This window comes from Podarcis filfolensis, assembly GCF_964270895.1.
Source record: "Podarcis filfolensis genome assembly, chromosome: 16".
Lineage (NCBI taxonomy): Eukaryota > Metazoa > Chordata > Lepidosauria > Squamata > Lacertidae > Podarcis > Podarcis filfolensis.
Window position 1 is genome coordinate 23,145,535 of NC_139620.1, and position 24,412 is coordinate 23,169,946.

Here is a 24,412-nt window from a genome sequence, read left to right on the forward strand (position 1 = left end):
AGCGGTAGTATCGTAATCTGGTGAACTGGGTTCGATTCCCCGCTCCTCCACATGCATCTGCTGGGTGACCTTGGGCCAGTCACACTTCTCTGAAGTCTCTCAGCCCCACTCAGCTCACAGAGTGTTTGTTGTGGGGGAGGAAGGGAAAGGAGAATGTTAGCCGCTTTGAGATTCCTTCGGGTAGTGATAAAGTGGGATATCAAATCCAAACTCTTCTTCATAGTGGTGCCCACAAAATACAGCTCCTATCATTCGAGACTGAGAATTCAAGCAGCTGTGAAGTGGTGTACACAGGAATAGATTGAATCTGGAACAGCCGCTCAAAACTCTGGTGTCCACCAGAAGCTTTGAACTACATTTCCATCAGCCTCAGCCAGGCCCAGTTCTCTGTCTGCTGGGATGAGTCTGGATCTCTCTGCTTCAGAAACCCACATTCTGCAAGCAAGAAGACCTGCCTGGAAGACTCGGTGAGCCGGGCTGGCTCTAGGTAAAGGTAAAGGGACCCCTGACCATTAGGTCCAGTCATGGATGACTCGGGTTGCAGCGCTCATCTCGCTTTACTGGCCGAGGGAGCCGGCGTACAGCTTCCGGGTTATGTGGCCGGCATGACTAAGCCGCTTCTGGCGAACCAGAGCAGCGCACGGAAACACCGTTTACCTTCCCGCCAGAGTGGTACCCATTTATCTACTTGCACTTTGACGTGCTTTCGAACTGCTAGGTTGGCAGGAGCAGGGACCGAGCAACAGGAGCTCTCCCCATTGCGGGGATTCGAACCGCCAACCTTCTGATCGGCAAGTCCTAGGCTCTGTGGTTTAATCCACAGCGCCACCTGCGCCCCTAGGGCTGAGGGCTGGCTCTACCATTAGGCAAAATGAGGCAGGTGCCTAAGGCGGCAGGTGCTGTGCGGGCTGAGTGGCCTGCTCTGCACCCAATAACTTATCCTGCTGACTTCAGGAGGACACTGTCCTATTGCAATGGGATTCATCTGATCATCCTCTGTAGGTGGAATAGGGACACCACCTTGGCCTTCGCTTCGGATGGCAAATGTCTTGGGCCGGCATATTTATCTGTATCCATACTGGCTGCCAATTTGTTTCCAACCCATTTCAAAATGCTGGTTTTGACAATTAAAGCCCAGGGGCCCTACCCCTAAAATGAACCTTTCTGGACACTGAAATTTTCACCTGAGCTTCTTCTCAGAGAACCACCACCAAGGGGGGTCTGGAGGATGGCGACAAGAGAACGGGGCCTTTTTCATAGTGGCTCTCCGTCCTTAGAATGCTCTTCCCAGGGAGGCCCACCTGGCCCCAAATTTGTCATTGTTTGGATGCCAGGCAAAGACGTTTTGGTTTCCCAGTGCGGCACCAATAATAATTCGATGTTCTTTGTCCTGTGTTTTTAATATGTTTATATATAGCTATTGCTGTGCTTCATTCTCATTGTGATTCACTTCTTTTGTAATTCACTCATTGTAATTCACTTTGTAATTCACTCATTGTAATTCACTTCCCAACTTTTTGTAGTTGGGAAGCAATACAGAAATCCAAGAAGCCTAATGTATGGGTGGAAAGAGGTCTATCAGCATGCAGAGCCAAAGGGGCAGCAGGCAACTGGACAAAGACCTGTGCAAATCTCGCTCCTCCATGTAGACACTTGTCTGGCTTTTATTACTGCACTGGTAAATACAGCTTGAATTCTGCAATCTGAGATGCATCTCATAACTGCTTTTGGAACCCCCCAGCAAAGCTGATTCAAGTACACGAAGGATCAGTGTAACATACACACCCCACCCCATGTGTGATTATCCCTGTATTTGGGGCTGGGAGGAGAATGAAACAAACAAAAGCTGATTCCAGGGCTTTGCTGTTTTGTGAATGGGATTTAATCACATACCAGCAAATTCACAGTACGCAATTGTTATGTACTGAGTTGAATAGGATCAAGAATGCAGCAGTCTGATTGGTCCTAGAACAATAGGATCCAGAATGCAGCAGTCTGATTGGTCCACAGGAGCCACCCAATCCAGCTCCAGGTGGAAGTGAATCCGCAACCTGATTGGCCTACAGGAGAATCCCGCAATTAGCCAATCATGTGGGGCCCATTGTTTAAATAATGTATATAAAGCAGACATTCTGGGGGAACTTCCATTCCTCCTCACCACTATGGGCTGAATAAAGAGCATGAAATCCACTCTTGACTCTGAGTATATTTAAGCAATTAAGTGGGCTTGATGCTCTTGTGCAACAAGATCTCTCCCTCCCCTTCCAAAGAAGCCGGACTTTTCGCAGCATAGAAAGTTGACGGGAATATGCACTGGGAAGTTTGTGCTCGACGTCACGTCCCTGCAGACAAATAGGAACAAACGCTTGATTGTCTGCAGGTGTCATATAACTCTGCAAGCTGCAGATCAGGACAATTACTCAATCGGTGAGGCGTCTTAGAGTGAAGGCAGGCAGCTTGCATGCTTGTAGGATCTAGGACAGCCCTGAGCCAGGTGCAAAAGAAGGGTGTGGGTTGCAGTGCCAAATCAAAAATACTGCTGCAAAATGGGCAAGCCACTTGGGTATAGGCTGGACTTGTAGCAGAAGCACAGCTGGGGCCAAACCAAAGGCGGAAAAGAAGATCCATTAAGAAGGGCAGTGGATCCATTGGTTTTAAGTAGTACAGGCTACTTATGAGGACAGTAGGATGCTCATATATATTACATGAGTAAGCTTGGAAACCAGGTCACGTTAGGCAGGAAGCCGATAGACAGTGTGTTAACGCCAAGGGATACAGAGGAAGCTGCCTTTTGCAGACCGCTGGTCCACCCAGCTCAGTTTTGTCTACTCTGACCGGCAGCAGCTCTTCAGGGTTTCAGGCAGGGGGCATTCTCTGTCCTGCCAGGAGATGCTGGGGAATGAACCTGGGACCTTCTGCATGCACAGGTGTTCTACATTGCTGGTTGAGAATAAATGTATTTTTTAGCACATAGAATTCAGCACTGCAGGACAGGGTTGTGGCCAATAGCCTTCTGCATGAAAAGCAGATGCTCTGCCATTGAATTTCGGGCCTTCCCTTAAGACGCAGGAACACAGGAAGCGGCTTTATACAGCATCTGGTCCTTCTAGCTCAATCCAACTGGCAGCAGCTGCCTTGGGACCTTCTGCATGCAAGCCAGTTGCTCTGAGTTGCGACCCAACCCATGCTGGAAGCCTTAGACTGGGATGAGCTGCCTAGGCAAGTGCATCTCAGTCCCTAATACTTAGGGTTTCTAACAGCCTAGTTAAAGGAGCAAAGGAAGCTGAGGTCAGAGCATTCGGTCCTGTATACCTGAAGGAGCGTCTCCACCCCCATCGTTCAGCCCGGACACTGAGGTCCAGCTCCGAGGGCCTTCTGGTGGTTCCCTCACTGTGAGAAGCAAGGTTACAGGGAACCAGGCAGAGGGCCTTCTCGGTAGTGGCGCCTGCCCTGTGGAACGCCCTCCCATCAGGTGTCAAGGAAATAAACAACTATCTGACGTTTAAAAGACATCTGAAGTCAGCCCTGTTTAGGGAAGTTTTTATGTTTGAAGTTTTATTCTGTTTTTAGTGTTCTGTTGGGAGCTACCAAGAGTGGTTGGGGAAACCCAGCCAGATGGGCGGGGTATAAATAATAAATTATTATTATTATTATTATTGAAATTTGAAATACTTTATTGTCACTTGTACAACTTGTATACAGTGAGATTCCACGAGCACCCCCCACTCAGCTCTCTTAGTCTTCATTCCCCTTGTTTACTGACGCACACCCACCAAACCCAAAAGTCAGTTGCCCTGTTGTTATATTTCATTCAGCCGCCTAACAGCCCATGGATAGAAGCTGTTCTTTACCCTGTTGGTGAGACTAATCATGCTTCTATATCTTCTGCCTGAGGGCAGGAGCCGGCCAGGGTGTGAATAATCCCTGAGAATTTCCCTCACTCTCCTGAGGCAACATTCTTCTGCTATTTCATCGAGTGGATTCACGGGACAGCCCATAATATATTGTGCTGTATTCACCACCCTCTGTAGGCACTTCCTATCAGACGATGTCAAACCAGTGTACCACAAATAATAATAATAATAATAATAATAATAATAATAATAATAATAATAGTATTTGCTCATTGAGCCCAGGATTTCACTCCAGCAATGACTCCCCAGGATTTTTGCCATTACTTCCTGATCCCTTTTTGTGGTGATGCTAGGGGACTGAACCGGGGACCTTCTGCATGCAAAGCACATCGTTCACCACTGAGCTCCACCTGCCAAACCTTCCCTCTTGACACCCCAGTAAGGACACCACAACATAGAGGAGAGAGTCAGCTCTTGTAAGCATTTTCGTTTGCTTTTATTGCACAGAAGCAACTGGAAGTGAACGTTTGACTTGCTGTAGTGCACTTCTTTTTTCCAGTGGGTGAGTGTGTGCATGTGTGTGCATGGTTTTTTTGTTTTTTAACGACAGAGGGCACATCTATACGTCAAACCTAAGCCAGGTTTTCAACCAGTTTTGACTGGCCTGGCTCCCTCCCAGAAAACATCGGGAACTGCTGTTCCCCTGCAAAGGGATTCTGCTGAGAAATCCCTTTTCGGTATCCATAGTAAACTTGTATTTCCCAGGGTCCCTTAAGAATGGAAGCGAGGAACCGAAGCAATGGAACCCGTTTTGAAACCCGTTTAGGTTTCCGGTATAAAACGCGCCCTGAATGACCTTCCTCCTGAGACCAGCTACGGATGAAGCTCTCGACAGTGTGAAAATGAAGACAAGGCATTTTTTTCTAGATCGTTTTGGAATTCTCTAGCCTACTATACATCTCCCAAAGCATAAATCCCAGCTCTAACGGCATACATTCATTTATTGCATTCGACCCATCATTGCCCATACTTGGAAATAAATGCACTTATTTGAAAAGGGCAGTCAAGTTTTGCTCTGGATATTCCCCTCCCCTCCTCCCTCTCCCCGTTCCTTAAATAAATTCAAGTGTTTAAATGTGGCATTCTGCGTATATCACATTCTGCTACGGAAGCTATCATAACATTATTGAACCACCTTTTTCGGGGGGTGGCGGCGGCTCGGTTCATTGCTTATTTGGGGTGTCTTGTTTATTTTTCTTTCACATAAACATATTGCTAACATGAGCTCCATGCCTCGGCAGGTGAGCGAGAGTCACCACTCGCCTAAGCAGAAAAGGTCCAGCCTTCAAAAGGGCAAAAATTGGAGCCCGTCCTGAGGCAGCGAGGGCCCTTGAACAGCTCCTCCGACATCCGCCGGTGCCTCCAGCTTCCTCCCTCTCACTTCTCGCTCTTCTTCGCTTTCTCCTCTGCCGCGGACGCCTTCTCTGCGGCTTTGCTGTCTTTGGGGTCTGTGCTGGACGACTTCTCTACTTTCTCAGCCTTGGGCTTGGTGGCTTTGGCTGGCTCCTTTGCCGGCTCGGCCTTGGGGGTCTCCTTGACCTCCGCCTTGGCTGGTTCTTTGGGCTTGGCTTCGGCTTTGGGCTTCTCCTCCGGCTCCTTCTTGGGCTCTGCTTTCTCCTTCTTGGGTTCCTCTTTCTTCTCTTCTACCTTGGGTTTCTCAGGCTCCTTCTCGGCCGGCTTGCTCGGCTCCTTGGCCTTCGCTTCTTTGGCCGGCGCCTTTGGCTCGGGCTCCTTCTTGCTGGCTTTCTCCGCTTCCTTCTCTGCCTCTGGCTTGGCCTTCACTGCCGCTTTGGTGGGCTCCTTTTCCTTCACTTTATCCTCTGCCTTGGAAGGTGCCTTCTCCTCCTTCTCTGGCTTGGTGGCTTTCTTCTGGTCTTCCTCCTTCCCCTTCTTCTCCTCCACCTTGGCTTCTTGTTTTGGCACATCCTTGGCCGGGCTCTCCTTCTTGGGCTCCTCTTCTTTCTTGTTCTCTTTCTTCTCCTCTGCTTTTGGCATCACCTGGGCTTTCTCCTCCTCTTTTGCAGGGGCCTTGGCCTCCTTCGCAGGTGGCTTGGCTGGTTCCTTTGGTGGGGGCTTCTCCTTCTCAGGTGACTTGGCCTTTGGCGGGGTCTTGGCTTTCTCTGGGGACTTCACCTCCTCCTTTGTGGGGGATTTGACCTTCCCTGGAGATTTGGACTCCTCCTTTGTCGGGGTGGCCCCTTTCTCCGGAGATTTTGCTGCCGGAGATTTTGCCGGAGACTTGACCTTATCTGGAGACTTGCTCTCCTCCTTGGTGGGAGATGGCGCTTTTGCTGGAGACTTGGAGTCTTCTTTGGTAGGGGATGCGGGCTTTTCGGGAGATTTTGTTGCCTGAGCCTTGGCCTCTTCCTTTGTTGGAGACTTCGCTCTGGCCGGGGATTTGGATTCCTCTTGCGTCGGGGAGGCAACCGCCGGAGACTTGGGAGCTGGAGACTTGGGAGCTGGAGACTTGGGAGCTGGAGACTTGGGAGCTGGAGATTTGGGAGCTGGAGATTTGGGAGCTGGAGACTTAGGACCTGGAGATTTGGCATCATCCTTCACTGGCAACTGAATCTTGTCTGGAGATTTGACCTCTTTTTCTGGAGGCGTTGGTGCTTTTTCTGGAGCTTCTTCTGCTGATGGAGATTCCTTCTCTTTTGCCTCTCCCTCTTCTTCTTCTTCTTCTTCACCACCCTCTCCTCCTTCAGATTCTCCCTGTTCCTCTTCCTCTTTTGCATCTCCTTCTTCCTCTCCTCCCTCCTCTCCTTCCTCTTCTCCCTCTCCCTCTTCCTCTCCCTCCTCCTCCTCTTCCTTTTTCTCACCTCCCTCTTCCTCCGTGACTTCTTCAGTCACTTGAACTTCCTCAGTCTGCTCCTCCACAATCACCGTCTCCTTCTCAGACTTCTCCACCACTTTGATCTTCTCCTCACTCTTGAACTTGATGTGGGTGGAAATGCTGGGGCCTTTGGGGACGGATTCAGGGAAAGGAAAGAGGCCCAGCCCAGCTCCCATGCGGCATTCCTCGCCTTCCAGGAGCTTCCTGTTTCCAAAAAAAGGTGGGTGGGAGAAATCAAAAGAAGTCAGAGTCTGCTAAACCAATTGGCTGCGACTACCAATCGCCATGCAGAAAACCAGGAGGGCATACAGCAATGGCCACATCCACACCGTACATTTATAGCTCTATGATATCACTTTAAATAGTCATGGCTTCCCCCAAAGGATTCTGGGAGCAGTAGTTCAGTAAGGGTGCTGAGAGTTGTTTGGAGATCCCTATATTCCCCTCCCAGAGCTACAGTTCCCAGAGTTCCCTGGCAAGAGGGATTGATTGTTAAACCACTCTGAGAATTGTAGCTCTGGGAAGGGAAATAAGGGTCTCCTAACAAATCTCAGCAGCCTTACTGAACTACTGCTCCCAGAATCCTTTGGGGGAAGCCATGTTTAAAGTGGTACCATAGAGCTTTGAATGTATGGTGTGAAGTTGGCCAGTATCTATTTGTTTTACTTTGGCTGGTGCATAATGTTTATTCCCTTGGCCTCATTGCCAGGAAAGTGCCTGGAAAATAATGGCTAGATCTATGTCTAAATAGACACTCCACAGTTTTAATTAAAAACTCACCCAGGGAAGCAATGTTAATGATCTCCCAGGGACCAGAAGCACGACTCATCTCAACACAAAGCTGCACCTTCAGTTGTGTGGGCCCAACTCTGTGGAACTCCCTCCCACTAGAAGTCAGGCATAGGAAATCTCCCTGCTGAGTTTCAAGTGCCTGATTAAAACCATTTTATTCCAGGAGGCTTTTGTGTCCCGAGTGTTCCTCCAATGTTTTAAAATATTTCAGGTGTTCTTTGTTTAAATTTCTGAGACTTTATAAATTTCTGAAGTTTTTACATGTTGGAGATTTCATTTGCTTTAAATCTTGTACATTAAAAAAAAAATCCTTGTATGCTAAATGGTGAAAAGCAGGGTATACATTTTAAAATGAAATATATATATTTTAATAAATAAATAAACCCAAGGAAAGAATGGGTTGTGGAGGAGTGGAATTGAAGGACCGAGGTGAAGAAAACAAGGCTGGGCATGCACAGGGATGCGCCTGTTCTTGACAGCATGAAAGGAAATGATGCCGTGTCTGGAGGAGGAAGGGCTTACGCCTGTGAGCCTGTCAGAGTAGGGATATGAAGAGACACTTACCTGTAAGCTGCAATCTCTATATCCAGAGCCATCTTGACATTCAGCAAGTCTTGGTATTCCCTCAGCTGGGCGGCCATCTCCCACTTGGTATTCCTCAGCTCATTGTCCAGCTGGGCGATGCTCTCCTATGAAAGAGAGGCAGAGTAGAGTGTGGATCATCTTCAGGGGGCCAATGAGTGAATGGCAGGGTCAAAGCTGGCCCTAGCACTAGGCAGAGTGTGAGGTGACTGATGCCGAAGGGCCACAGTGACCAGTGTGGGGTACTGGTCAGGTCCAGGGTCATGGAGGAATCGAAGACCTATTGCTATTTTTGTAGCCACCGGCATCCTAGATCTGCCCAATCAGCATGAAGTTGTTTCACTCTTTCACAGTCAAAGCCTTTGACTGAGATAGAGAAGAAACAGGAAAGGAGGGCAAAAAGTAGAAGAGGCTACCATATGTAGTGGCAATGTAAAATTATTTAAAAGGCCTGGGAAAAGACATATAAAGATTTGATGAGAATGTGGGAAATGATCGTTATTTAAAAAAAAAATGCTGAGCCCATTTACTTATTGTTATTTTTGTTTGGATTTATTGCATTTGCATCCCAGGAACGGAAGGAGATGTACATATGGCTCTTCTCCCTACTCACAACAGTCCTGTGAGGTTGGTCAGGCTGAGAGGGCCACAAGCGAGATGTGACACAATAGTAAAGGTGAAGGTAAAGGGACCCCTGACCATTAGGTCCAGTCGTGGCCACCTCTGGGGTTACGGCGCTCATCTCGCTTTATTGGCTGAGGGAGCCGGCGTACAGCTTCCGGGTCATGTGGCCAGCATGACTAAGCCACTTCTGGCAAACCAGAGCAGTGCACGGAAACGCCGTTTACCTTCCCGCCGGAGTGGTACCTATTTATCTACTTGCATTTTGACGTGCTTTTGAACTGCTAGTTTGGCAGGGGCAGGGACCGAGCAACAGGCGCTCACCCCATCACGGGGATTCGAACCGCCGACCTTCTGATCAGCAAGCCCTAGGCTCTGTGGTTTAACCCACAGCGCCACCCGCGCCCCAGACACGATAGTAAGCAGGGTTTAATACTGGCACAGGACAGCTGTACCGAAACATCAGAGGTGTTTAATCTAGTGTGTCTATTATCAAGCGCACGTCTGGGACTGCAATGGTCCTCTTGGCTGGCAGCAAATCCTCGGGGATTTCCCCCCCCTGCCAGAGTTGAGATCTGAGGCTCTGTGCTGCTGTTCCATCCTATTATTTGTTTTGTTCATTGACTGTGATTAAATGCCACCTTCCCCCCCCCAAGGAGCTCAAGGTGGTGTTTCTGGTTCACCCCTGTCCCCCATTTAATCCCCCACGACGACCCTGAGAGGTAGGCTAGGCTCAGAAGCAGCCACTGGCCCAAGGACACCCAGTCAGTTTCCTCATGAACCCTGGTCTCCCAGGTCCTAGTCCAACACTCTAACCACTACACCACACTCCCAAAAAGCGGCAGGTGCCCACCCTTAATGAGTTTTCAGTACTACAGGCTGCCACAGGATATTTATGCTTGACATGTTGCTGTTAGTGCTTCTGCAGCAGTTTGCTTGTTTGTTTTATCTGCCCTTGGTTTTCTATTATTTGTAATTGGTATTTGTGGTTTCAATCCTTTTACTGCGCTGGGATTACTTTTGTGGTGAAGGGTGGCTTAAAACTACCTTTAAATAATTAAATAAACACACACACCCAGAAAGAATATTTAAGAGTGAAATCTCTTTCTCCCCCTTACGACTTCAACATCTTTGACCTGGATGCAGTTCAAGCGGGACTGCACTGGTTTCGGTGCATGCTTAGCCCTCCCATTGAACTGAATGGGGCTTGAAAGTGCTTGGGTTTTGGCTAGATCAAATGCAGGCAGATTTCAGGCTTCTGAGATCTACTTTGCTAGTTCCTGGAAGGCATCAGAGGCTGGTCAGAGGTGCCACCAACCTCTGCCTGCTCTCAGCCAGGCCACCACTGGCTTTCCTTCTTACTTACGAGTCCAGGGAAGTGACCCCGGCTGCCAGCTTCCTCCTCTTTCATCTCATTGTTGCCCCTTGTAGAACTTGGCAGGGAGGAGGACAGAGACAAAACAAAGAATTAGTTGGCTCTGCCTGCCATCAGCTCTGGCGCCCCCTAGTGTTGGGCTCCCTGCCTTCTGCCCAAGCAGCCCCAATGGGCATTAACTGCCACTGGCAGGGGCCTGAGACACACCAATTAGAGCTTAGTCGAAAAGGCACACACTCCAATTGTAATACAACAATAACGATAACCAGTGCTTTTTTCCTGGGGGGACGCATAGCCCTAAACATTTTGGTTAGGAACATCAACAAAACACTACTACAGTGGTACCTCGGGTTACAAACATCTCAGGTTACAAACACTTCGGGTTACAGACTCCACTAACCTGGAAGTACGTAGTACCTCGGGTTAAGAACTTTACCTCAGGATGAGAACAGAAATCGCACCACGGTGGTGTGGCAGCATCAGGAGGCCCCATTAGCTAAAGTGGTAACCCCTCAGGTTAAGAACAGTTTCAGGTTAAGAACGGGCCTCTGGAACAAATTAAGTACGTAACCCGAGGTACCACTGTAATAATAATGTTGCTTTGTGGAACATTTTTTGTTTGGTGCTTATCTGCATGTGTGTATAAGGGAGGGAGGTTGTCTTCAAGCCAACCAGACAAGGGACTCAGCTACATTAGTAAAAAAAACCAACCAACGTTTTGAATGCGTTATAAACATGCAACACGGGATGGCGCAGGAGAGCAAAAATAAAAATAAAAAATTCTATGTGATTTTTACAGTGTTTTCTTCTTCTTTTATAATGATTTCATTTCTACCTTTTTAATAGTGTTTTTCCCCCCGTGTGTAGATCCACCTAAGGTCTGTTTTTTGTTTTTAATAGCTGTATGCCTTAGGTCTCATCTAGACACAGTATTTTACCACTTTATACAGTCATGGCTTCCCCCAAAGAATCTTGGAAAGTGTTGTTTGTTAAGAGTGCTGAGAGTTGCTGGGAGAGACCCCTATTCCACTCTCAGAGCAACAATTCCCAGAGTTCCCAGTGAAGAGGGATTCATTATTAAATTGCTTGGGAAACTAGTTCTGAGAGGGAAACAGGGGACTCCTAAGGGTGCTAAGAGTTCTTAACAAACTATACCTAAGCCCTACTCAGAGTAGATCCATTGAAATTATCAAACCAAAGTTACCCATGCCTATTAACTCCAACTGGTCTGCTTTGAGGAGGACTGCCATTGACTATCACCCATTTTTCTGCGTTGGGCAAAAGACAAGATGGCACCTTCTTCAATCCACAGACAGAGGTTGATAAGGGCGGTAGTTAGATCTTCCTTCAGTGCTGGCAGTGGGAGAAGCTTCAACACTTCTTTTCTTAAACATTCTTGTCTGTTTTCAGCCTAAGAGAGCTTGGCTTATCCTGGGCTACCCTTGGGTTATACAGCTAAGACTGGTGGATTTAAATCCAGGTGTTGAACCCAGATATCACTGGACTATGGCCCCATCCTTCCTCCCCATTGGCTGTCCCACATGGGGGGCTGATGAGACCTGATATTTGAAGGGCACCTGGTTGGGGGAGTCTGTAGTAGGCAGCTGCCATTGGCCCACACATTACCTGATAGGAGAGGACATCAACATGATGGCGGTCTTCAATGTCGGCCCTCTGCCTCTCCAGGGATTCCTTCGTCCCCTTGAGAGCTTCGAGCTCGGTGGTTTTGGACTGGAGCTGATGGCGGTATTCAGAAATCTCCTCCTGTGCTGTACGGATGGCATCAGTATTCACCTTGGCCGCTTCTGACAGCTTGTCCAGCCTCACTGTAACATGGGGAAGGGAAAGGAGAAAAAGCATATATCCAGTCATTGGCAGATGAAGATGATGGACTTTATGGAGCTGGCTGATCTCACTGGGAGAATCCACGACCAGAAAGAAGAGGAATCTCAAGAAGACTGGAAGAAATTTAAAGACTATTTGAATAAATATTGTAATATTAAAGATTTGTGACTACTTGAAAGAACTAATTAGGCCTAGGATTAAATTTGGATTAAATAAATAAATGAGAAACAGAACGATAAGAAAAGTTAGGAAATTTGATTATAACCGGAATATTGTTTTTTGGAATAATGATATTGGAAACTGCTACATTCAGTTACAAGGAAATTCAGATGGAAGAGATTAGAGGAAGTCAAGTAATATGTTTATGAAGTTGGAAGTTAAATTAATTAATTAAGTTTTATTGTATTTGTGTATGTGGTGGTATTCTTGGGTATTATTTGTGAGGTTTGTAATATTTTATTTCTTTCTCTTTTCTTTTATTGTTGTTTTTCTTATTTTTGTTTTATTGAAGTTATGTGTTTGTATGAAAGTCAATAAATATTATTGGGGGGAAAGAAAAAAAAAAAGCATCTATCCAGTCGCAAAGCATGCCAAAATATATCGTCAAGGAAAGATTGCCAAGTACAGGCCATTCCTACTTCATCCACAACAGTCTAAAACAGGAGTGAACTCCAGTCCCAGACGCCAAATGCGCCCCCCCCCCCGGCTCTCGATTTGGCCTTTGGGACTCTCCACATGCTGTGCCCCTTCCCATGTGACAGACCTCTGTGACATGCTCTCTGCTATCCCTTTACTTAGTGATTTTGCCAGACTGGAATGTGCCTCTGAGATGTGATTGGATGAATTCATGGTCTGGACTAATTCATTGAGGACCAAGCTATTCATTGAGGCTGCTAGACATGATGGCTGCACTTTGCCTCCATGGTTGGAAGCAGGGCTGGATTTAGGTTTGATGAAGCCCTAAGCTGCTGAAGGTAATGGCGTCCTTTATATGTCCAGCTGTCCTTTGTCAACAACAAATTGTCACTGTTTTTTGTGTTGAGTTGAATATATGCTATATGGTAATTTATGGACCTGATAGGTATCGAAAGCCATTTGCACATGTTACCATGCTACCAGTCCATGCAGAATGTTGGCACCCTATACAGTGGTACCTCGGGTTAAGTACCAGCTTCTCCCTCCTTAAGTCTCAATGTTGTTCCTTGTAGATCTCAGCAGGGAGGAAGAGGAGGAGAAAATTAGAGATACAGTGGTACTTCTGGTTACGTACTTAATTCGTTCCGGAGGTCCGTTCTTAACCTGAAACTGTTCTTAACCTGAAGCACCACTTTAGCTAATGGGGCCTCCCGCTGCTGCCGCACTGCAAGAGCACGATTTCTGTTCTCACCCTGAAGCAAAGTTCTTAACCCGAGGTCCTATTTCTGGGTTAGAGGAGTCTGTAACCTGAAGCGTATGTAACCGAGGTACCACTGAATATAGAAAATGAGCAAACCAGTGATATTTTAGAGAGCAAGCTAGCAGGCGGGGCCCATTACTTACACAACACAAAACACTGTTGCTGTATGTAGGTTTTATTTTATTTGTTTTTTATCTTATATTTTGGAAATGTACATCCGGGTTTTTTTCCTTTGATTTTTTGGGGGGGGCTCCAAGAGAGTGGGGCCCTAAGCTATAGATTGTTTAGCTTATATGGCACTCGTTGGAGGGCAGTCGTGCTACTGAACACCAGTTCCTGGAAACCACAGGAGGGGAGAAGGCTCTTGTTCTGGGGTCCTGCTTCTGGGCTTCCCTTTGGGGCATCTGGGTGACCACTGTGAGAATGCTGGATTAGATGGGCCACATGTTTTCTTGTGATCGTGCCTTCTACTTCCCTGACTAGAGAGAGAGATGCCCGTATGCAGCTCTGAATTGTGCATGGCTTAAATGTAGCCTACGGTACTCAGGCGGCAGTGAAGCCTGTTGCTCCGCCCACTTTTGCCACTGGCCACGCCCATCACTGCAATGCCGGCCCGCTTGCCCCAACCCCCTCCAACTCTTTTGGACTACAGATCCCAGCAGCCCTAGCAAACACAGCTGCGGAGATGTGGGGGAAAGAGAGGAGGAAGGGATAATAACAGGCTTAAGACAATTCAGCCGCTTTGGCCAGCCCCTGATGGGAACCTCCAAGCCTCCATCACTTCGCTTCCTGAGACGAAAGGGCAGCCCAGCCCCCTCTGCTGGGATCTGCAACATGATTCAGCATCACCATCCGGAACTAGGCAAGTTCCGGGGGGGGGAATGAACTGTGCATTATTAAAACATTCTGAACGGATTTTTAAAAAATACAATATACTGGTTTTGCACTCGTTTAAGGCTGTTCAGGTTTAAAAGTGGAATGAATCTTGCTCCCAAATGTATATAGACTTGCCTCAATATGCCCTCTACAAAAAAACCACAAAACTGATTTTTATACTTCTTGTCTGTTTTATATTATTTAAGCTGCTGGCTTGCTGTGTCTTGTTTCCAGCATCGTAAGCTATAAGGTATACAGCCTTGGATATAAAGGAGGGTTTGATCCTGATCACCCACTAGATTCAGCAGGGGTTTCATAGCTCCCAGATGCAAGAGGAACGGGAGGGGAATTTGGATTTTCAGGTGGCATCCTGTGGAGGGATAATACTTCGTGTTACTGCCTTGCCACATATGCAGGAAATGGATGCAGAGAATGAATGTGAGCCCTTTCTCGCTCTCTGCTTTCCAGTCACCCGCACTGCGATGGTGGTGAAGGGTTTTTCCTTTTAATTGGGTTCATTAATGATCTGCTAAAATTGAAAAAGAACAAACGCAACTTAAAAAACAAAACCCAAATCAGTTGAATGCTATTGTTAAATAGCTGTGAGCTCTTCTGATCTCTGCTCATACATCATTTGTCTCTTTCAGAAGGGCTCGCGCAGCATTCGCATATTGCTGACTGCAGCATCCTGAAAAACAAACCTTAATGTGTTTGTACTTCTGATTCTCCAGAAAGAATCAGCAGCAGTAAAGGTGGCAAATGGAATGGAGCCTAAACGAACGCTGTATTTGCCATGGTGCATAAATATGTATTTATTTTATTTGATTTATTTTATTGCACTTTTTTACACTCAAAGGAACTCAAGGTGGCGTGTATGGCATTCCCCCCCTCTTCATTTAATCCCGGCAAGAACCCTGTGGGCAGGATAAATTGAGAGGCAGTGACTGTCCCCCAAGTCCTGTCCCCCCAGTGAGCTTCATGGCTGGGTGAGAATTTGAGCCCTGGCCTCCCAGGTCCTAAGCCTGGCACTTTAACCACTGAACCACACTGTCTCTCTAATGTGTAGTTAACATATGGCACTCTATAATATTTTTAAAGGGATTGAGATAAATGCAGGATGTCTCCACACACACACACACACCAGTGGCTGGGAAATGTCATGATAGCTCTGGGCAGCTCTGCATTCAAAGGCAGTTAACCTCTGAATACATAGAGGAACATAGGTAAAGGTAAAGGGACCCCTGACCATTAGATCCAGTCGTGACAGATTCTGGGGTTGTGGCGCTCATCTCACTTTATTAGCCGAGGGAGCCGGTGTACAGCTTCTGGGTCATGTGGCCAGCATGACTAAGCCACTTCTGGCGAACCAGAGCAGCACACGGAAACACCGTTTACCTTCCCGCTGGAGCGGTACCTATTTATCTACTTGCACTTTGACGTGCTTTCGAACTGCTAGGTTGGCAGGAGCTGGGACCGAGCATCAGGAGCTCACCCCGTCGCGGGGATTCGAACCGCCGACCTTCTGATCGGCAAGTCCTAGGCTCTGTGCTTAATACTGAGCCCAATTGTTGGTCCATCTACTTCGGTATTGTATGCACTGACCGGCAGCAGCTCTCCAGGGCTTCAGACAGGAGTCTTTTCTGAAATCACTTGGGGATGCCAGGGATTGAATCTGGGACCTTGTGCATGCAAAGCAGATGATCTGCAACTGAGCTAGGACTGTTCCCTCCTGTGCTATGGCCGCCACAGAATAAACTTTTCCCAGGATCATTTCCAGCTAGGGGACCATAGAAAAATGATATGGGCAAGCAGTGGGCAGGAAGAGCAAAAAATAGATGAGGTAGGTCAGAAAAAGGCTGTTTGCTTTAAGTGATATCAGAAATGAAGGGCAGGGAGAAGGAAACACCTATGTCTTCATGGCCATAAATGAACGGATCCTGAGGAATGGAAACTAACATAGACTAACAGATTTTCCTGCATCTTGAAAATAAGGCTGTGCTTTGTAGGGTTGCAAGAAGTTTTGTAAGGAGAACTATATGAATTATTGCAAAAAAAAGAAGGAGTTTATTTAGGATTTGGATTTTATAGCAATAACTATTAAAATAAAATGCAAAATCAGAAAGAAAGTTAGAAAACCATTAAGCGAGATTGACAGAAGTCCTAGGCTGTGATAGCCAAAGGTTTGTTATATTGTATAAGATGGGATGTTATTTTGGAAAACATGTGCAAAAACCAATTATATATATATATATATATATATATATATATATATATATATATGGTGACCTACCTCGCAGGGTTAGTGTGGAGATGAACGCTAATATTGCAAAACACCTGGTCTTTTAAGAACTGCATAGGAATTATGATTTAAACAGTTGGTGCTGAGGAGGACACATTCTGGTTTGGAGGTGGTGGTGCTCAGTCTCTCCAAGCAAGGAGAAGGACCAGCCATCTACAGAGATTACTTTCTAGAGTGGCAGAATCAACTCCTGCCCCACCTCCCTCTGACCCAGAGCACGGCCCATGCTGCTGCTTGAGATGCTTGTTCAGACCATCTCCATACACAACTGAGCTCTTCATCGTGGGATCCACAACAAAATTTTGCAGTGTCTCCCCACCCTTGGTTAAGAGTGCTCCTTTTCAGATTTCCAGCCTACCCTACTCTAAAAGGCTCAAGCAAACCAGTTATTTTCTCCCCTGCCCCCTTTCCTGGTTTTCTGCCTGTTCCATCACCAATTGACATTCATTATTCCGTAGTTCCTGGGGCTGCTGGTTTTGGCTGCTGGTTGTTGGGGTTTTTTGGGGGGTGGGGAGGAAGTCCTCTAATTTAATTTTTCTGCAAGTATTTTGTACTACTGTACTGCGGACTTCAGGATTCACCAAAGCATGGCTATATATTTCTCATTGGCCAAATTTGAGCTGAAATCCTGTCGACATTCAACCACCTGAACTCAGTATTAGAGGGAGCACAAAGAGCCTCAAAAGACAATGTTGATTCATTCTCTCTCTCTCTCTCTCTCTCTCTCTCTCTCTCTCTCTGTGTGTGTGTGTGTGAGAGAGAGAGAGAGAGAGAGAGAGAGAGAGAGAATCAACATTGTCTTTTGAGACTTCAAATCTCCCCCTTCTTGGTGGAGAGACTGTACTGTGTCTGAAGAGTAACAGCCTTAGAAGACACAGATTAGCTGACACTTGCCCTCACTGATCTACACCTCCAAAGCTCACACAACCCCACTCCAGACCTCCAGATAGGAGGTGCCCCTCTCAGAAAGGGAGAGCTGGTCTCAACAACCTCGACACACACTTTGCTGGATAGGCTGGCCTTGGTGATGTCTGGGCCTGAAGGCAGCCATTCTTGTTGGGGAAAGGCCTCTGCCACAGCGCTCTTTTGGGGGAGAGCATAGCAACTGTGGGATCAAGGACAGGAAGCCGGGGGCAGGGGGCAGGGGGATTAGTTTACCATCAGTCACTATTGCAGTTGTGCTGCCAAATTAGAACTTCTTTCAATCCCACCGGCATCTGAATCACGGCAGGTGGTTATCCACAAGAGAGCCCCTTCTGCGGCTGCTCCCATCCAGTAGCATTTCTTCCCAAGGAGAGGTTAGACTGGCTTCCTCTTTGTCATATTTCTGCTGACAGCCTAAGACCTTCTTATTCAGACACGCCTTTGAAAACTAAGGTGCAGACGATGCTGATCACTGGGCTATGGTCAGAATCTTAACTGCAGGTTCTAAATCTGTTCTGGTGTATTTTAATTATTGCCTTTAGCCGGTTTGTTCTTATTACTGTGTTTTTTTAATAATGTTTGAAAAGGTTGCAATGTTTTTTGTAAAAAGGCAAGATGAATAGATTAAACAAACATAGCCATAAAAACACCCCTCACAAACTCTAGCTGTACGTGATCAAACAGTTCCCCCCCACCTGCATTTGGGGGACTTCATGACCCCTTTCCTTTCTCTTTTTTTATTCCTGCAAGCCTTATATCTCTCCCACATTTGCCAATAACCTGCCTCTTGTATGTGGGTGGTGACATTTTCGCTTAGTGACCATCGCTAACTACTCCATTGGGAAATTAAGGAAGTGGCAATACGTTATGATGTCTGGATGGTTTCATTCTAGAACAAAGGCAGGAGCCAAAATCAGTAGTGAAAATGGACTCAAAAAGCCTCTACAAATGACCATACAATGGGGCATTGGGGAGAAGAAACATCCTTTTAGCACCTCGTATTGTGAGCAGGGTGTGTGTGTGTTAAAATTGACCTGTCTGCATTAAGTGACCTTCAGCTGTGCATCTCAATTACGGTACTTTCTGTGGGTGGTTCTCTTTAGGCAGATCAAACTGCTTTTGCAGGGCCAACCTGACAATCTCATCTGACACTGCCTCTCAGTACAGGAACCTGCCTGACAGGACTATAATAGAGCCATTAGGTCACATCCCACTCACTCTTAAGCCTGTGCCGTTTTCACAATGCAGGCATGCTGAAGAGCTGTCAAGCAACATACTTTAAAAGGGCTTGTGGGACAGATAATTCTAGAAGCTGGGGGGCGGGGCGGGTTGCAGTTTGCACCCCCAGGGGAAAGAGATATTCTGCTTTTTGCACAATGAAAGTGCTATGTGAAACATTTAATTTAATAAATATTAATAACCTGGTGCCACCATGAGCTTTCCATTTCCCCACAATAACATAAACAGAGTTTGGCTGTTGGAGCAGGCAAATGGCCCATCCAGTCTACTGTCTTGTTCTCACAGCTGCCACCCAGATGCCTGTGGGAAAACCAGCTTAGATATTTGGCTCACATTCCTGCAGCTGCCCTCCAGGCTTCTGCCAGCCTTTATGAAAGTATTGCTGGTGGCTACCAAACAGGAATGGCTAAGGAAAGACAAGAGAGCTGTTAAAGCTGGACTGCAGCAACAACAACAGGGATTTCCCAAACTGTAGGAAGTAAAAATATGTCCCTCCCGCTAACTTCCAACAACACAGATTCCCCTTACAGTGCTAAGAAGGAGGAGGTAAATTTAGGGAGAAGTTATATGTGACTCGCCTCACCAATCCCAGGAATAAATTGCGGTATTGTGATCGGAGACTCTCTCCACTAGTAACACTCTGCGCCAGTCTTCGTGAGGAACAGAGCAATTGAACCCCTGCTGCACGGTCTAAAGTGGTGCAGACTAGGACCTGGGAACCCAGGGTTCAAATCGCCATTCAGCCATGGAATTTAGTGGGTGACCTTGGGCCAGTCACTGCCTCTCAGCCTAACCTACCTCACAGGGTTGTTGCAGGGATTAAATGAAGAGGGGGAGCACCATGTACAGTGCCTTGAGCTCCTTGGGGGGAAACGGTGGGATATATATATGCAACCAATCAATCGAACAGCAGGATCAGAACCCCCGCCGACAACGGCACGAAGAAGCAGGATCAGCACCGCGGACAGCGCCTGCGCCTGTCATAATGATAAAGCAAGCGTCCTGGAAAACATTGCTGGATCAGGACCCTGGACAGCGTCATTCCACCCCCAGGGGCACTGAATGCGGGTTAGCACGGCCAAAGGGGCGCGTGGAGAGGGAAAGAGCGGCTAGGTGGTAGAGACGGTGACTCGAGCTGTCCAACTTTCCGGCTGGTTCTGAGAACTTGCTTTTGCTGCAGTCCCTGAAATCCGCCCGTGCTTGGGAGTCGAAAGGGCTCCGTTTAGGGGGGAAAGGCAGTAGCAAAAAGGTTAAGCACCTGCTTTGCATGCAGAAGGTCCCAGGTTCTATCCTCGGCGTCTCCAGGTAGGGCTAGGAATGTCCCCATCCAGGATCTCTTGGGGCAGCCTCTGAGCTACACAGACAGACCAATGGTCTGACTCGGTGTAAAACAGCTTAGGTTCCCTGCCACCTAACTCATTTTGGGAGGCGCGATCGCTTGCACGGACCGCCCGAACTGCAACCGATCCCGACGTTACCAGCCTTTCCGGGGCGCCCCCGCCCCGCCCCCACTTCAGCGCGCCTCTCTCGCTTCAATAGGTAGGTGTGTGGGTGGATCCCATGGGAACTGGGAAATGGCCAGAGGAGGAGGAGGAGAAATGGGGCGGCGAGAGAGGATCGGGGCCCTGGGGAGGGGAGGGGCTGTGAGAAGAGAAGTCAGACACCCTGCGCCAGCCTGGCAGCCGCCTCCGCCCCACAACCCCCCTCCCCGCGTGCAGCTGACTTTGGCTTCAAGTTACTGCAGGAGGCGAGGACTGACTCAGCAGAGACTGCGGAGCGGCGCCCAGACACAGCGCGCGTTCCCCCCCCTCCAACCTCGTCCCACACATGGTTACCCCCACCATTTTCTCTCCCCACTCTCTGCAGCAAGGCGGATCGACCCCTTTTCCTTAGGTACCTCCGCAGTACGGATAGGACTGGTGACAGATTCAATTCTCCCCCCGGGGGGGGGGCGGCGGGAAATGTAGCCGTCTTTTGCACCAAGGAGAGGCATAGATTCGTCTTTTTTCCCCTGTAGAAACTGCACCCCCAGCAAATGAATGAAAGGACACCCTCCTCTGTCCCCCAAGAGTGACGGCGCAATACAGTGATACCGCGCATTAAGTACTTAATTTGTTCTCGAGGTCCGTTCTTAACCTGAAACTGTTATTAACCTGAAGCACCACTTTAGCTAATGGGGCCTCCTGGTGCTGCCGCGCCGCCGGAGCACGATTTTTGTTCTCATCCTGAAGCAAAGTTCTTAACCCGAGGTACTATTTCTGGGTTAGCGGAGTCTGTAACCTGAAGCGTATGTAACCCGAGGTACTACTCTACTTTCCTTCCACCGCTGTCCACAGTGCTGAATCAGTCTCCCTCCCTCCTCGTATTGGTGCAATGGAGCAACGCGCTCACAGTCCAGGTATCCCCAAAGTTCACCAGTACCCCCTGAACCCCTGAATGCATTCTCTCCCCGCCCCCCGCCCCTTTTGGAGTCTTTCTTCCCTCGCTATAGACTCTGGAAAGAGAGTCTTTCATCCACCTCCCAACTCTTTTAATCGGCAATCCACCTCCTTCCCCCAACATTTCTTCCCCCTCCCAACGCATTTCCTAATCTTTTTCTATCTAGGCTAGCGGGCCTGACCTCCATGACAGGACATCTTCCCCCAACTCAGCAGCTGGGGTGGGGCGATGACCAGTATCCCCGCCCCCCACCGCCCCCGCAGAAGTATCTTGTCCGCTGCATTGGCCTATCTTACACAAGCAATTCCACATGGTTCGTCGGCCTCACTTGGGGAGGGGGGGGTGGAATTCCGCTTTACCTGTAAGTGTTGCTATCATAGGTTTCCCAGTTGAAGCTATTTAGACGTACTGGGGGGGGGGCACTGAGATAGGGACACGCCCCCACTGCAACGCCTTCCTTTGCGTGGAGACTTCCATGACAAGGTATCCATTTTTGCAGAGTAATGGGTAGTCAAGGGATGCCGCTCCCCACCCCGGCACGCAAAGAACAACCCCCCCCCTGAAAAAAATACATTTGGAAATCCCTCCGCTCCAGGCGACTTGTTCCCCTCTTGCCTTGGGGTAGGAGTGCGATTTCAGGGATGGGGAGGGAGGCGAATGTGAGAGGGGGAAGAGAAGAGAGAGAAAGAGAGGTTTCGCCCGGTATGTTTGTGTGTGAAGATTCACAGGGAGTTTTCGCAGCCTGCCCTTGAATATATCCAAGATGAAATGGCTCTTTATCCAAAAAGAAGAAAAATCAACAGATAATTTCGCAAGCGCTCCTTTTCAAGCCTAACAACGACCACTTATTTAATTTGCAGTTATGATGACATATTATTATGCTTGACTATAACGAGACGGTACATTAATTAAAATAATAACCAGAAAAATAATAGTCCTGGAGAAGAATGAATCATATCTGGTTCTTTGCGCCCTACTATCTGGGGTCGGGGGAGAAAGGGGACCTTTAATGAAACCCACCAGCCCCCATCCGCTGACCCTTCCCAACGTAGGCGCGCTCCCAGCTTTGAAACTTCCAAATAGTTGCGGGGGGCTGGGTCCACTCTTGGATTATGAAGCGAGGGGGACACCCCCTCCATTCCTCGCCGCTCCTTTGATGAAGCGGCTGCTAGGAGACAGCACTTTCTCCCTCTGCTGCCGCTGAGGTGGTTCTCCGGCACGCCTTCCTTCCTTCCTAACTGCAGGATGGTTCTCCGACCGACCCCCTTTAGACTAAGGCGTCTCCCCCCGCAGCCCTACTTCCCTGCCGGCTCTCCGGTGGCTCCCCGGCGTCCCCTTCATTCCTTCCTATTCCTGGGGCGGTTCCCGAGTGGCCGCCTCCTCCTTCCTTTGGACAAAGCTGCCGCCCCCGCCCAGCCCAGCTACTGGGGGCCCTCCAGTGGTTCCCCGACGGCCCTCTCCATGTCCTTGGAAGGGTTGCGGGTGGGGTGACCTCTCCCTCCCTCCTTTGGACAAAGCTGCCCCCTCCGCGCGCAGCTCTCATATCCCACCGTCGGGGGGCTCCCTGACGCCCCCTCCTCCTTTCCGGGATGGCCCGCCCCGTCTATAGTCTCACCTCGGAACCATTCTTCGGACTGGATGGAGCTCTTGACGGTGTGTCCCTCCAGCTGGGCGCGGATCTCCTTGAGCGCAGAGGTGACGTCGGAGCGGGCTGCGGCGTCGCGAGCCTCGACGGCCACCTGGAGGGCGCTGCTGCCTTGGATCTGGAGCAGCAGCTCCGCCACCTCGTCGTCGTGGCTGCGGCGCAGGAAAAGGCTCTCCTCGCGCAGCGCCTGAAGCTTCTTCTCCAGTTCGCCCTTGGCTAGCTGAGAGTCGTCGGCGAACTTGCCCAGCGCCCGGATGGCCGCCTCCACCTCCTCGCGCTGCCGGCTCTCGTCGTCCAGGCGCTGCTTGAGGTGCGCCAGATCCTCTTCCAGGTGCTCCTGCTCCAGCTGCAGCTGCCCCTTCTCGGCGCTCAGCACCACCAGCGTGCCGCGCATGTCGCGGATCTCGCGCTCGTACAGCTCCCCGATGGCTGAGCGCCCGGCCTGCTGCTGCCGCAGCGCCGCCGCCTCGGCCTCCAGCTGCCGGTTCTGCTCCTCCAGCGCCCGCACCTTGTCGATGTAGCCGGCGAAGCGGTCGTTGAGCGCCTGCAGCACCTCCTTCTCGTTGCGCCCGCGCAGGTCGCCGTTCAGCGACGACTCCAGGCTCTCAGTCGACGAGCCCAGCTGGCTCAAGACCCCCGCCGCCCCGGACGCCGACGACGCCCCCAGGCGCCGGTAGCTGGAGACGGAGACCGCCGAGCCCCGCGACCACGACTGCGAATGGAAACCGCTCGACGCCAAGGAGCCGCTGCCGCCTGCGGAGCGCGCGGCTGCCGTCGAGTAGCGCCCGCCGCCGAAGCCGGGCTCCTTGCGGTACGAGGGGCCGCTATAAAGCGTGTCCATGCCGTAGCTCATCATGGTGGTGGCGGGGAGGGCGCCGCTGCCGTCGGAGCGACACGCCAGAGAGGCCACTGCGGCAGAAGGGAGCGCCGCGGTTCTTATATACCGCACGCCGGCGGCCGCCGAGCATCCCGGGGCCGCCCCTTCTGCGAGCAGGGAAGGAGGGAGGGAGAGAGAAAGAGACGGGGTGGTAGACGAGGAGATGAAACGGCTTCTTCCCCCCTCCCCCCTCTCTCACACATATACCTGTGCCCGCATCCCACCCCCTCCTGCCAAAGGGAATCTCTGCAGAGCTTTTCAGTAGGTACCGGGGCTCAAAGTAGTAGCCCGCCTTCCTAACCTGAGACATGGAGAAGCGTTCCTCGTTTGAAAAGATGTCCCGGAGCTCAAATTATGTGTCTTGCCCCTAACGTGAGATATATTATTTCGGGGGGTGGGGCGGTATTGTTTAAGAGGTCCCGGAGCTCACGTCTTTCCTCCACCTCCCGGCCTGAAATATGTGATGGTTTAATTGTTTGAAAGGATCTGGGACTGGGGTTCGGGAGCCCCCAGCTTGAGGTACAGCATATGATGGTCTAGTGTAATTGAAAAGGTCCTGGGGCTCATGTCTCCCCCTCCCCCAACTCAAGGTGTGTGATGGTTTTATTGATTTCTTTTTCTTTTTCCAGATTCTGACACTTAAAAAAAAAAATTCCCATACCAAACTGTGTTACAAAAGTAACATTGCTGAAAGTATAAATATAAATTAGCTCATTAAACAATATTTCAGGATTCAGATTACATTTCTTTAAAGT

General features: G+C 49.2%; 1 protein-coding gene across 1 annotated transcript; it reads right to left on the bottom strand.

Annotated features, from left to right (window-relative positions):
* Positions 1 to 4,328: 4,328 nt before the first annotated feature.
* NEFH (neurofilament heavy chain) lies at positions 4,329 to 23,777 on the bottom strand. Its single transcript, XM_083589986.1, has 4 exons — positions 22,751 to 23,777; positions 11,744 to 11,943; positions 8,104 to 8,228; positions 4,329 to 6,951 (listed from the first exon to the last, which is right to left on the bottom strand). Exons 1-4 carry the CDS (start codon positions 23,634 to 23,636, stop codon positions 5,292 to 5,294), a joined length of 2,871 nt encoding a protein of 956 aa, XP_083446112.1. The 5' UTR covers positions 23,637 to 23,777; the 3' UTR covers positions 4,329 to 5,291.
* Between the last annotated feature and the right edge of the window lie 635 nt (positions 23,778 to 24,412).